This window comes from Clupea harengus, chromosome 11, assembly GCF_900700415.2.
Source record: "Clupea harengus chromosome 11, Ch_v2.0.2, whole genome shotgun sequence".
Taxonomy (NCBI): domain Eukaryota; kingdom Metazoa; phylum Chordata; class Actinopteri; order Clupeiformes; family Clupeidae; genus Clupea; species Clupea harengus.
In genome coordinates, this window is record NC_045162.1 from 7,899,344 (window position 1) to 7,914,697 (window position 15,354).

The 15,354-nt window shown below is 44.6% G+C and overlaps 1 protein-coding gene across 2 annotated transcripts in view; it reads left to right on the plus strand.

The window, feature by feature from the left end:
- Window positions 1-15,354, plus strand: part of LOC105891773 (thrombospondin type-1 domain-containing protein 7A) — a 105,752-nt gene that overhangs the window by 29,093 nt on the left and 61,305 nt on the right. For both annotated transcript variants that reach the window (XM_031575635.2, XM_031575636.2), the window contains exons 2-5: window positions 250-1,087; window positions 6,380-6,628; window positions 10,776-10,957; window positions 15,034-15,102. In XM_031575635.2, coding sequence (XP_031431495.1) covers window positions 250-1,087; window positions 6,380-6,628; window positions 10,776-10,957; window positions 15,034-15,102 — 1,338 coding nt within the window. The remainder of the gene's footprint in view (window positions 1-249; window positions 1,088-6,379; window positions 6,629-10,775; window positions 10,958-15,033; window positions 15,103-15,354) is intronic.

Sequence of the window (15,354 nt, forward strand, 5' to 3'; positions counted from 1 at the left end):
CATCTGGAACATTATCATTTTTAGATGTGACAAAATGATACAGTATGTCTTCATTCAACCATTTATCTTTGGGTATCAGTAAAGTATTCTATCTATCTATCTATCTGTCTGTCTATCTATTTGACTTCTGAAGTCTACATTAAATGAAGAAATTACGTCAATAGAATGGCATTGTATAGTATTGTAATGTTTTATTCATGCATTCCTTCACATGTTTGACTGACTGGTCCTCTGTGCGCGTGTCTGCAGGGCCCTGGGGCAGATGCATGGGCAGCGAGTGTGGCCCGGGAGGGAGCCAGAGCCGGGCGGTGTGGTGTGCCCACGTGGACGGCTGGACCACGCTTCACACCAACTGCCTCCAGTTGGAGCGGCCCCCCAACCAGCAGAACTGCTTCCGTGTGTGCGACTGGCACAAGGACCTGTACGACTGGAAGCTGGGCGTGTGGAACCAGTGCGTGCCCGTGTCGCTCCGGACTGGCGCCGCCCGGCCGGCCGTGTGCCTGGAGGGCGAGGAGGGCATCCAGACGCGGGAGGTGAGCTGCGTCCTCAAGGCCGGGTCGGTTTCCGCCGACAACGCCATATGCGAATACTTCGAGCCCAAGCCGCGGCTCGAGCAGGCGTGCATTATCCCCTGTCCGCGCGACTGCGTGGTCTCGGAGTTCATGCCGTGGACCTCGTGCTCCAAGACCTGCGGCACGGGGCTCCAGAACCGCGTCCGCAGGGTCCTGGTGCCCCCGATGTTCGGCGGCACGGGCTGCCCCAACCTCACCGACTTCCAGACGTGCAAGCCGGGCCCGTGCGAGGGCCGGGACAGTGTCTTTAGCCTCAGGATGGGCGGATGGAGCAATTGCTCCCTGCCCGTCTCACGGCCCACCAGACAGGCCCGACGCAGGAAGGGAGACAGGAAGGAGAGGAAGGGAGGTGGGGCGGGCGCCGTCAAGGACCCAGAGACCCGCGAACTCATCAAGAGCAAACGGAACCGCAACCGCATGAACCGGCAGGAGAGTGACCTGTGGGACATCCAGGTGGGCTACCAGGCACGCCAGGTGATCTGCGTACACAGGAATGGAAGCGCTGTTGGCCTCAGGTGAGTAGCACTTGCTGGGGATCTGATTAAATGTCTTCGGTATCACAGTGCCATGATATTGCCATACTAAAGACAAGGGTAAATGATAATATATAGCTATACATTGTACAACATTGTTCAGTCTTGGGCATCAAACAGCAGTTGCAAATGAATCCACTTGGCTCTAATATCCAGATACCCCTCAATGTCTCCTATGCAGCATGAAAATAAGCACATTACTTGAGCGAGGAGTGTTATGATCAGACTGTAACAACATGCTGCAGGAAGGAGGAAGATCTCCAGGAAGAGGAATGGGCTCTGCAGAGGTTGATCAATGCGATAGTTGTGATCCTTTATAGCTTTATTGTACCTTCACTTATTGTGCTTTCAACAGCCTCCTAAAAATACGTGCAGTTACCGCAGCTAATCATGTTTTTAAAGTCATTCTTCAAAGGCACTCACAATCCATTCTCCTTGTCACAAGCTGATAGGACCGAAAAAGATGGTTATTTTGTGTGTCTGTTTCTTTGCTGAGCTGTCACGGCGATGAAGCACTCCCCTGCTTTTGATGTCTACCTTTCGCTGTAGAGATGACAAGTCTATATTAACCTGCGCCAGATTTCCCAGCACAGCACAGGCTTGATCTTAACCAGTGAAAAGTGTGCGAAGCCCAGCCACAGAGGGTTTACAGTGTGCTGCTGCTGCTGCGGAGTCTCTCGTCTGCTCTAAAATCCACAAAGTAAACAAAAGGAATGTTTATGCTAGTGTTTCAAAAGCCCGAGACGTAGAATTGCACAAACAGTAATTGCACAGAAGAAAATAAACAAGAGATGTCTGTATTGACAAAGTATGAAGACGGAGGACAGACCACATGAGAAGCAGTGCTGTTGTTTACTGTGCTGTGTAGTAGGATAGAAGGACACATTTCTGTAGTAGAGTTGCATGTCTTTTATTTAATCAGATTTCACTGTATCCTTAAAATAACATTCTCCAAACTATCTCAAGGGTTCATACTAATTGTCTCGTATACGCAAATATAACGATCTCATTCTAATTGATCATAGGGTTATATATAACTCGTATACGCAAATATAACGATCTCATTCTAATTGATCAGAGGGTTATATATAACTCGTATATATCTATCTCATTCTAATTGATCAGAGGGTTATATATAACTCGTATACGCGTATAACAATCTCATTCTAGCCCATGCTCTTGCCTTGTTCACGCGTGACTCGTGTGCTTGTGTGGGTTGTTCACCCAAATTGAGGGCTATCTCCAACCTTAAGCTGTGAGGGGGAGTGCACTAAAACCCTCTCGCAGTGTGTGTGTGTGTGTGTATGTGTGTGTGTGTGTGTGTGTGTGTGTGTGTGTGTGTGTGCATGGATTCCCATTTACCAAGCAGGTCTCCTCATCATATGTAGCAGACTGTAAGATGTACATGGGTGTTGACAATCTTGCTATCGTTAGGTGGCATACACAAAAACCTTAAGAGCTGGGTGCTGCCATTCCACAGATCCTCAGATTGGATCAGTGGGGATGGTTTGAGAGTATAGACTAAATTCACAATGATGGATCAGCTTGTTGGGTAGAGGATGAAGTTCCACTGAGATTGCAGGTATATTTGGCAGGGCAGGGCTGGGTTATGCTGAGTGATGCACCCACTCCTAACCCCTAAGGATATAGCCATACTGCTCATACCATATGTTGAGTTGTCTCTGTGCCCACACATACACATGCTGCCTTACCATTTTACATATGTAAATATGCAGGTTTGCAGGAGTCTCTTTGTTATTCTTGTTGTTACACTCACCGTTAGTGGTTAGGTCTTATTATGTAGCTGAAAAAAATCTTCCTCCACGACACCCATCTGTTTTTCTCCTTTCTTCCTACCGCTCTCCCTTAATCCGCCGCTCCCATTCCCCTGTGTGTCACTGTGGAATGCTTGCAAAGACAGCCAAAGGTCATGGGTCACCTTGCCCTTGTTGGTCACATTGGGCTGTGTTCAGCACACCATCGCTGTGATTAAGGATGGAACTCTAGCTGCGGCGGCTGCCATTATGGAAAAGAAGAAAAAAAAACGTTGTGAAGTAATTGCAATTTCAAGAGCACATACACAAGTACATAACAACGGAGGGTATTTCAAAAAGCACCCGAGGATTTGTGGCAGTTTAGGCCAAGCAATATAAAGATGATGTGTGAAGTAAATGGCACTGAATTGACATTTCAAAGCAATAGTTATGGCTAAACTATTATGTGATGATGCTTGGCATTTGACTGATTGCTTTACCTGAAAAGGCATATCATATCATAAGATATTTAGCAGTCTACACAAAACACATGACACTAGGATATACAATCAAGAAAAAAACAAACGTTGGTGACAAATCTAAAGTGATGATCTGAAGTTGAGGATTTCAAAGGAAGAGGTGAATTGGGTTTCTGTAGCTTAGCTGAGGCAAGGTGCTAACAACAAGGTCATACTTTTGATTTAGCAAGGAGCACACATACTGCCAAAAATACTGTCCTTCCAGTAGTGCAATTAGCTTTGGGCAAAAGTAAATGATTGTAATGAAAAGTAAATAAATTATATTTAGACCATTCAGGAATAAAAATCGTCTGATGTGATGGCTGGCTTGACTTGACCTGGAACACGGAGACACACTTTAACACATATTATACACGCTAGACTAAATCTTCCAACATACAAAAGAAGAATCTATAACTGGGCTCATAATAACCCTTCAAATAAAGTGTTCAAATTGCTAAAATGTCATATCCACTCCAACGTCTCCTGACAACAGGAGAAATTAATAGTTACCCTTTCTCTTCCACACAAGTGATTTTCCCCACAAAAATCAACACACTTTTTTCATTCCTTTTGGTTGCACTGTAGGTGTATTTATTGTTAAAGCATAATTTAAAAACTCGATACTCCTGCTCCCCTTCATTAATCAGCAACAGCTGATAAACACTGTGCAAATCAATACCACACTTGCCTGTGTGGTGGATGCCAGTCAGGGGTCAAATCTCATGATGTAAAATTAGGTTCATTTGTGTTGCATAGCAGTAGGTTCAGATGTTATCAATTATGTACTAAAACTATTCATTCATTCTTAGCTGGTGCCAGCTTCACAGCAGTGGCTGGGATACAAAAGAAGTGTGAAAACAGCTCCCATGCCCCCAGGAGCATAAATATTAATCTCTGACTTGTTTACTTTTGCCTCTGAAATATTCATAGCTGGGGTTCTTTTTTTCAATTAAAAAAAAAGGGGGGGAACAAACTTTTCTCTGAAGCGATAACGTGGTGACTTTTGCTAATAGTCTTCAGAACATCACGCTCTGTTCATAATCCATTTTGTTTGATGCCCTTTGCCACACTCCATTTTCTCAAGGCTCTCCGGTTTAATCTCAGTGTGTGATCGCTATTCATTTTGAAGCAATATCTTACACAGCAATCTTGAGTGAATCATTGGCTTTATCTCATCCACTGTCTGAGGAAGGAGACTAGAACATAGCAAGCCTAAAGGAAAAAATAAAGAATTCATTCAAACAGTAAAATTCAGATTTCAGATCTTCTAGATGTATTTGCTGTAATTATGCTTACTACTATGCCTACTTTCAAAAGGACATACTGACAAAAAAATATTTCATGGTTCACCACTGCCCCACACTATTTTATTTGTCTCATGTTGTTTATGGCTTATATATCATACCCATTTTTACGGGGTACCTGATTTTCTACAGAGTACCAGAAACATGTAATTTTTATTTCAACACAAATGATAGGATTTGTCCTCATTCTGTCACAAAAATGAAAATAAAATATATAAATAAAAATATATATATATATACATGGAGAACTTGACTGGCTTCTTAAGGGACTGTGAGAAACAATACAAGCAAAATAAGCCAAACAAAAATGACTTGACAAATAGTGGAAAAAAAACACAAGCCATAACAAACATCCAGCACATTGAAGATAACTCTCTGGGAGCGTTTGGTAAATAGCAACATTAAGGTTTCTATTTACATGTCTTACCCCCAGTGAGAGAAGAGAATCCTCTTAAACCTGCACTCCACTCCAGCAATCCTTCATGCCTGTCAAGTCGTGCAATGGGAATTAGTTTCATGCAAAACAAGTTCACCAGCACAACAATAGCGCACTGTAGCACCAAAGTATTCTCTTTTTTGCCTTATTTATGTCTTTTTTGATTTGTGTGTGTGTGTGTGTGTGGAGGGGGAGGGGGGGTAAATCTGCAGAGGGAAGAGTGAGATAAAAGTCATAACTACTTTGAAGTTGGCTGCTTAGGAAGAAGAGTTGCCTGTGCCTGGGGTAGGTGCAGTAGTAGCGCTTAAATGAGAGCTTTCTAAATGAAGCAGAGGAGAGAGGCAGGCAGGGTGTAATTAAGTCTAATAGCATGTCAGCTGCCTCACCTCGGGATAAACTGCAACTCAGACAAAGCGACTTAAGATAGAAGAGCAAAAAAAAGCAACGATTTTCACACCTTTGCCAGTACAGAATTACTGGCCATTTAAAGCACTTAAAAGGGACCCTGGCTATTATCAGCTCAAATTGTTAGATTGCTTCCTGTAATAAACTGTAGTATGCTTCACAGGAAGTGATGTTGGAAGAGGAAATATCATTAGCAGGATATTATCACACGTTTTTGGATGACAGTGTAGGTCCCCCTGTGGTCTCTATCTTTCACAGTGTGAGGCAGTGGTTCTCGATGTTACCAAGATAGATATAGAGATAAAGTACTTTATTATTATTATTATTACTATACCCAAATGCAAATGTCAGTGTTACAGCAGCAATTCACGTGCATAGCAAAAACTGATAATTGCTATTTATAAACGGAGTGATCATCATCACCACAATAGTTCTCTGCTTGTTACAACAATACCGCAGTAGTAAGAGCTGCAAAATAGAAAAAACACATATCACCACTCAATTGTAAAAGAAAGACTCTCGAGCTGCCAGGTTGGAATGACAGACTCCCAGCCCACGGATCAAAGGGGACATGGCAAATCAAGCTTGTGATGTTATATATGTCACTAGTTACCATAGTGACTGTACGACTGCTTATTAATGTTGACAGCAGATTTAATGTTCCTGTATCTAAAGTGGTTGTTGTGGTTCTAAAGGTAACAAAGAAGGTACTGTGTTGTTGCTCCTAAGTGTTGATGACTGTGATCACTTAGCAGCGTGACCTCTACTGTATGTAATTATACTAAAACGTCCTCGATGTGACACCATATTCACGGTAATCATTTCTTATTGTTGTGCACTTATTTCTTTTGCAGCTCATGTCCTCACTGGTCCCTGCCTCCCACCTTCCAGACCTGCCTGATGCAGAAGGACTGCGCGGTGAGCGAGTGGGCGGAGTGGGGAGCCTGCTCCAAGGCGTGCGCAGACCCGGGGATGCCCAAGGGTAGCCGCTCACGCTCCAGGCAGGTGCAGCAGTTCCCGGTAACCGGGGGAACAGAATGCCCCTCGCTGGAGGAGACGGAGCCCTGCGAACCCCAGGGAGATGACCTACCCCCCTGCGCAACGTAAGCACCAGTCAGCACAAATAAGACAAACGACAAGAGCCAGGTTGTCAGGGGGCTAGAGGGCTATTTTGGGCAGAAAGTGAGACATCAGTATAATCCACATCACAATCTGTGTGCCGTCATCAATTTTTAATATCATAATATTCATCTATGACATTATTATCAGAGGAATTGGTACAGAACAACTACACCAATCAGTTTGCGCTGTAGCTGAGTTAGCTGCAGCTGATTATCAGCCTGTGATGCAAATTGGATTTAGATAGCAAATAAAGGCCTAAATATCAGTCCATTGATTAAACAGCACTCTAGAGAATATGACAAACAAGCCAAGATTTGGCAGACATTCGACTGAGAATGCAATCATGGGCATAGGCTTTAGTATTGAACTGTATGTAACAGTACTCTACATCACTAGCTAACACATCAGCAACACTAAATTGTAACACCGTTGCTAGCAGTGTATCATAGCTCGCCGGAAACTATTGACTCTCTGCCAAACTCTACATCTTTATAGGGCTATACTGTAATTTGGCAGTTGACTCCAGTTTAACATGTAATTACCGTGCCTTGGACCATTCTTTCTTTATACCTCAGGAAATGTAAACGTTTTGTAGTTGTTTTGGTAATTTTTTTCAACGTTACCAAAAGTTTTCACATAGTAGACTTAGATATCACAAATATGAATACATATTTCTTACTACAATTATTGTGTTTGTTAGATACAATAATTACCGCCATTGCCGTCTTTGAAATTGCATGTAATTGTAGGCTACTGTAATTGTCAGAGAGTGGTTGTCCGTGTGTCTGTTACGGAGCATACCTTCTGCATGATGCAATCAGGTTACCTGACGTGTGAATATAATCAGAATAGGAGCCAGTGACACTATGAAACTGAAATTGTAGGCCTAGTAGTACTGCAAGTGCATTTGAATGCCATGTGAAGTTGCTTGATAAGAACGTGTTGCACACACTGAATACATACAATTCCTAAGATTACCGGTTATCATTGTTAGTAATGTACTTATTATTGTAGTCATTATTAGTAAAAAGCCTCCCATACTTCCAAATGTACCTGGTGAGGCAAAAACTTCAGTAATTTTTTGAGGTAGGTCTTTCTACTACTTTCTACTACACTTTACATGTGTAACTCTGACCTTAGTGAAAAATTGAGTCTACATACTTAATTGTTTGTTAGTAGTGTGTGTACCTCTATCAGACCCATAGTAGTGCTTTTCTCTGCTTTTGGCCTTTGCCTGGACCAGATTGCTCCTGATAGCAAGGCACTCAGGCTTCACTAACATAAATTATAAACTCCAAAGCCAAGCTGCATTTCAGCGTGTAGATGGGGACTCTCTCTCTCTCTCTCCTTCTCTCTACTGCTCTCTCCCTTCCCCCCCCCTCTACTGCTGTCTCTCCCTCTCTCTCTGTACTGCTGTCTCCCTCTCTCCCTCTCCCTCTCTCTCTCTACTGCTGTCTCTCTCTCTCTCTTTTCTGCTGTCTCCCTCTCTCTCTCTCTGTACTGCTGTCTCCCTCTCTCCCCCCCTCTCTACTGCTGTCTCTCTCTCTCTTTTCTGCTGTCTCCCTCTCTCTCTCTGTACTGCTGTCTCCTTCTCTCTACTGCGCTCTCTCTCTCTCTCTCTCTCTCTCTCTCTCTCTCTCTGTACTGCTGTCTCCCTCTCTCTAATGCTGTCTCCCTCTCTCTCTCTCTGTACTGCTGTCTCCCTCTCTCCCCCCTCTCTACTGCTGTCTCTCTCTCTTTTCTGCTGTCTCCCTCTCTCTCTCTCTGTACAGCTGTCTCCCTCTCTCTACTGCGCTCTCTCTCTCTCTCCCTCTCTCTCTCTCTGTACTGCTGTCTCCTTCTTTCTACTGCGCTCTCTCTCTCTCTCTCTGTACTGCTGTCTCCCTCTCTCTAATGCTGTCTCCCTCTCTCTCTCTCTGTACTGCTGTCTCCCTCTCTCCCCCCTCTCTCTACTGCTGTCTCCCTCTCTCCCTCTCTCCCTCTCAATTAAATTCAATTCAATTCAAAGAAGCTTTATTAGCATGAATGTTTTCAACACTATTGCCAAAGCTGATTCAACAGATACATATTACATACACATACAGAAGGACAAATATAATGAACTGAGTTGATTAAAAATAAATAAATAATCAACAAAAGACCATTCCAAAAATAACAATAAACATACAGTTAGTTTAGCATTCTGTGGCCTTACTGGCTGTCTCTCAGGTTATGGCAGGCTCTCCCTCTCTCTCTCTCTCTCTGTCTGTCTCTCTCTCTCCCCCCCTCTCCCTCCCTCCCTCTCTCTCTCTGGTGCTGTGTGTGATCATAGCCCCTGTGGCTCACTTTGCCTGTGGGCTTCCCAGTAGCCCTGAGAGGCCGTTAACCCTCGTCGAGAGTGTCTGGTGCCCGCCTGGGGATGAAGCTGGGCAGCATATGGGTACCGACTCCAGGCGTCGGCTGGGCATGTGTTGGACCGGCGCCAGCATGCTAGCGCTGGCACATGGAGCCGATCTGAGTGGGGTTCTTTGGCCCGGCCGTGTCCTAAACAGACCCCTCCCGCAGATGGCTCTTTATTAATCTGGCGGTTGTGTACCAGCCTTCCACTTTGCAGAACCTACCAACTTACCAAGACCTGTGTGCGTCTCATAACTGTGTGTCTATACATTAATGCGCTAATATACATTATACATACTTGTGTGTCTCATAACTTCGTCTATACATTAATGCTACGCTATGTACAGTATTTACCATGTCTGCTTTCTAATCTCATGCTTTTCTCTGTTTTGCATCTCCTCTTGTCTCCCTCTCCCTCTCTCTCCTTCTCTCTCTCTCCTGCTCTCTCTCCCTCACCTTCTCTCTCTCTCTCTCTGTCCTGCTCTCTCTCCCCCTCCTTCTGTTTATCTCCTTCTCTCTCTTTCCTGCTCTCTCTCCCTCTCCTTCTCTCTCTCTCCCTCTCGCTCTCCTCTCTATCTTTCCTGCTCTCTCTCCCTCTCCTTCTGTTTATCTCCTTTTTCTCACACTCCTGCCAGGTTCTCTTTTGATCTCCCTTCGTGCTCTTCCCTTGTTTCTCCTTTTCTTGCTCCTCTTTCTTTCACCTCTGTGTATTTCATCTTCATGTTTCTTTTTCCCCCAGCACCATGGTTTTCCTGTCATCTGTGAGCTGCTTGTAATGTATCCCACCTTGCCATTTGATCTGGAAAGAAATGCATTGATTAGGAAAATATCAAGAAAGAATACATATATCACACATTTGACACATCTTCCCGCTTCTCTAAGGGTGCAGTTTGCCTGTAAGCATGCGGGAACATAAAACACATATGAAATGCTTTCATTTTTTAAATAATCTAATGAGAAGTTTAGTGATGTACAGATCGTATGAAAATGTATACCATTTTTGATACTCTCCAATTGCTGGGCACGTATGTTCCATGCATTTCCAGCAGGTTTTTTTTTGGGTGTGGATGTGTTTAACTGAAATGAAATGACTCCCTTCTTGTAAAGTGAGGATGGACAACTTTTGACAAGGCAAGTGCGACAGGTTTCTTTAAGCACATTGCCATTACAATTAGCCAACCAGCACCTGCTTTGTGATCCATTCTAGAGGCTGGGGCATTTCTATTACAGCCTCTTTGCTTCGAAGGTAAATTGAATGAACATGGAGGGCTGTCTTCTGCGAGTATTTATAGAGTGGGTGAACAGATGCTGCTTCGCCGTGGTAACCTGTACTGCTCTGTACCGCTCTCTTCATTACCTCTCAGAGATAAAAAAAAAAGAAAAACTCAAAAGCTCGAGGCTTTTAATCAATAATGCAGCACAGAAATGCGGAGGAAGTGTGAGAGTTCAGAGGCTTGATGAAAAGCCTTTTTACATTGTCAAAAGTATTTTTTTTTTTTTCTGGGTGAAACTTTTTACTGGGGAAACTAAGCTGAATTAGGTTAATGTGGCTCAGCATTAGGCCAAATTGACTGCTAGATTTCATTTGGTGCAGAGTGCAGTGCTTTGTACTTTTGTTTTTGTCGCAGGCTGGAAGAACAGAACGTCACGGCTCCCACTCGTTTTTTCTCTCTGTCTGGGTCACCTGCGTTTCCTCTCTCCACCTTTTTCACTCTTGCTCATGATTTTACGCTCTTTCTCTCTTGTTTACAGGTACAGCTGGAGGACCACGGAGTGGAGCGATTGCCGGGTGGATGCGCTGCTCAGCCAACAGGACCGTCGGCGTGGTAACCAGACGGGGCTGTGTGGGGGGGGCCTGCAGATCAGAGAAGCGTTCTGTGTGCAGGCCAACGCCGAGCTGCTCTCTTACCTCAACAACCTCAAAAACAAAGAAGGTACCGGAAACAAAGATTTGATCCTTAAGATCTCAAGACACTTTTTAACAAGGAACCAGACAACCTTCTTTTCCCGAAAGCACTGTGTGTGTGTGTGTGTGAGAGAAAGAGGGTGTGTGTATGTGTGTGTGAGTATGTGTTTGAGTGTGTGTATGTGTGCGTGTGAAGGTGAGCATAGGATTGTGTGTGTGTGAGGGAGAGAAAGGGTGTGTGTGCGTGTGAAGGTGAGTGTAGGAAGGTGTGTGTGTGTGACTGTGAGTGTGTGTGTGTCAGAGAGAGACAGAGAGAGTGAGAGGGTATGTGTCTGTGTGTGTGTGTGAGACTATGAGTGTGTGTGTTAGAGAGAGACAGAGACAGAGAGAGAGGGTATGAATGTGTGCTTGTGTGTCTGTGTGCTTTACCTGAGTGTGTGTGTGTCAGAGAGAGACAGAGAGTGATAGAGTATGGATGTGTGTGTGTGTGTCAGAGAGAGACAGAGACAGAGAGAGAGGGTATGAATGTGTGCTTGTGTGTCTGTGTGCTTTACCTGAGTGTGTGTGTGTCAGAGAGAGAGACAGAGAGAGAGTGAGAGGGTATGAATCTGTGTGTGTGTGTGTGTATGTCTGTGTGCTCTACCTGCCTGTTCAGTCATCAGGTGCCCCAGCCCTCCTGTGGAGTGAACTGCTCGTCCTCTTCCTCTTCAGCCGTCTCCCTGCACGGTCCAGTGACTAATGAGTCTCATGCCCTTCGGTGCGGTAGATCCCCCCTCGCCTCCGCAGTAGCCTGTTTACACTCCGAGTCACGATACTGTGCTTTTGCCTGGCCTCCCTCAAAGGGAACCGCAAAGGAACTTCCAGTGTCAGAATTTTATGAAGACTCAGCTTACATCTAGTATCCGAGTGTCGTCTGTACCAGGATGTGGTATTTGGCCAGGGAGAAATGCAAGGTCACAGCAGGATGTAAATACTCACACCACACAGCAAATGTATCGTTTGCTATGTTCAAATACTCACACCACACAGCAAATGTATTGTGTGCTATGTTCAAATACTCACACCACACAGCGCAGCGGCTGGATCAGCTTTATGTCCTCCAGAGGTTGTGCTGCTCATATAGTGATGGGATCTCAAGCAGGTCTTCTACTGCGGTTGACACAAATGTATTGTATGTTAAGTTCAATACAGGAGACCTTTGCTGATAGAACACGGACGATGAAAAGACAAATGTATTCCATGTATCATGCATTATTCATATACAGATGTTAAAATGGGACCTGCCAGCCTCTACATGCTCTACAGCACCTTGTGTTAACTGTGTTTATTAGGTGACTTCCATGTTAAAGGGCAGTCTTTAGAACTGATGGGGAGTGTGAAAGGTAAAAGGGCAGTCTGTAGAACGGACGGTGAGAGAGAGAGAGGGTGTGTGTATGTGTGTGTGTGTGTGTGTGTGTGTGTGAGAGAGAGAGAGGGTGTGTGTGTGTGTGTGTGTGTGAGAGAGAGAGAGAGAGAGAGAGGGTGTGTGTGTGTGTGTGAGAGAGAGAGAGAGAGAGAGAGAGAGGGTGTGTGTGTGAGTATGTGTCCTCTTTCCCTATTTCCAGTACTTGTGATTCACAGTGATATACACTCACACTGTTTCTTCTTGGGTTCTCTGCAAGGAATTACTCCATAAATCATTGTTTCCTTTTAGCTCCAACTTACCCTTGATGCTTTTGTAATTTACTTTTGAAGGTGAAGTAGACAAAGAAAAATCTGGGCATTTTAATTCAAGTTAAGCCTTTATTGTCTAAACCAGCTGGGTTCTGCCACTCCAAGCAATTTTTAGAAAACCTTTTTTATTTATTTTTTATTTAATTTTAACCTTTTTTTCTACTCCAGGTACACTTATTCACCTGAACAGTTGAACTGAAGTTACACTTCAGATCAGAGACTTTTATCAGCAAATAAATCAGAAAATTACATGTAAATGAAAGGAATAAGCCCAGTTTTCTTCTGTACCCATATACATCACATTATTAATGGTTTATATGCGTCCGATCTGTTTACTCTGTGTTTTTAATATACAGTACTCACTCACAGAACAATTACAAATTTTATAAATTATGAATGATTCATAAAGACAAAGGTAAAGATTCATGAAGATTGATTTTTTTTTTAATTTAAATTCCACAAATTAGTTTTCTTCTGAGAGGGTGTTGCTAGATGTTGATGCCCAGAGGTTCTACAGAAAGGCACTTGTGAAGTGACACAAGCATGTCACAGCTAGGTTCTACATCCACCTGTAAAAGCCAGTTTATCTGATGCAGGAAACAGGAAGAGCCCTCTGGGGTGGGTAGATCGCACCTGTGTAGAGCAACACATACAACACACGACACACACCATACACCCAACACACACAACGCACGACACACACAACGCACACAAGACACACAACACACCCAACACACACAACGCATACATCACACACAACACACACAACACACGACACACACAACACACCCAACACACACAACACACACAAGACACACGACACACACGACACAACACAACACACACAACACACACGACGCAACACAACACACACGACACACACAACACAGCAATGCCAATGATGTAACCATACCCGGTAACCATCAGCACCGTGACTCACTTCCGATCAGCTTGTAGGTCATCAATCAGCCAAACTTCACCTGGCGGGCTCTGACCTGACAGGTTTGACGGGGGGAAAAAGGAGGAAATCTGTGTTTTCCGCCCTTTGGAATAATGGCCTGTCACAGCGGGTCTGTGTCAGTGCGGGGCGAGGTGGATGTAGGAGCTGATAATAGAGCTGTAGAGGAGGAACAGGGAGGAAGAGGAGGAACGGGGAGGAAGAGGAGGAGCGGGGAGGAAGATTTCCCATGCTGACGGCCTCGTAAATACATGGGTTTGGGGGAGGCCCTAGAATGTACGGCAAAGCTGTTTAAATGTAAATGAAGTGCAGCCTACTCTCTATTGAGACATCACTGTGAGCAGAGAACAGAGAGACTTAATCCACGGGCAGGATTAAATGCATGCAGAGAGTTACTGGACAGACAGCTTGGGACACACATGCAAATACACACACACACACACACACACACGCAAATACACACACACATGCAAATACACACACACATGTAAATACACACATGTATGCACCCACATACACATGCCTGTGCACACACACGTCTTTATGTCTTTGACCTCAGCCTTTTGCTCTGGATGCACCTGACCCATTGATCCTGCTAGAGGCCAGCTGGCTTCCCATGGCATAGTGACCTGCTTTTGAGGAGATTTTCTCAACACGCATGTCAAACACACATTAATGCCGATAGGAGGTAAAGATGGATGAGTAATTTAAAACAAGCCGTGTAGAATCACGGTTTAAAGGCCTCCGCTTACACAGGGGCGTTGTGTGTGTGTGTGTGTGTGTCTGCGCTTATCAGTGGAATGCAGGATTCTTCTCATTTCATCAGGGGGTAATCTCCACTGTGGCAGAGCAGAGGGACTATCCACTAACTTACACAGGGGCGTTGTATGTGTGTGTGTGTGTGTGTGTGTGTGTGTGTGTGTGGCAGAGCAGAGGGACTATCCACTAACTCCGCCGCTCTGATGCATAAACATGCCCACTGCTGCTGCTGTCACTGCAAAGGGCGGCTGCTGCCCAGGAGAGATACCTGCTCAAGTGTGAGAAGTGTGTGTGTCTGCGTGCGTGTGTGTGTGTGCGAGAGTGGATGCGTGTGTTTGTTTGGGATCTATAGCCATCCGCTAACATTGTAGCAGACTGTTTCTTTTTTCCCCCAGAGCTGTGTGTAGTTGTGTGTGTATGTGTGTAGTTGTGTGTGTGGTTGGCTGGATGTGTGTGTGGTTGGCTGGATGTCTAGCCTTGTGTGTCAGAGCCCCCCTTCGACAGGGGACCAGAGGCTGCCTCTCTCGCCCGACAGCTGGCTTAACCCCAAGACCCTTATTGCAGCAGTTCTTTAAAGTTCTTTAAAGTTTTGGAGATGGTTTTATCTTTTCCTTGGTGGTTTGTCTGATCTTTCCCTTTATTCATGCATCCACTTTATTGTGTTGTTTTTGCAGAGGGTCAGCCACAAGGGAACCAGAAGCCCAGTGCTCCTCCTCTTCTCTCCATCAGCTATGAGATTACAGGTAAGCAGAATAAATAATAATAATAGTATAAATGTGACATACTAGACCGTTTCTAGATGTTTCTCTTCCCTTCTCTCGTCTTCTCTCTTTTCTTCTCTTCTCTTCTCTTCTCTCTTAGCCTCTTTGTCTCTTTTCTGTTCTCATCTCCTTCATCTCTTTTTGACTCTTCTCATCTCTTCTCCTCTTTTGCGTCATTGTCATGAATGCTCAATGCTCCCGTGGCCTCTTCTTCTGGATGACCTTCTTCTGCAG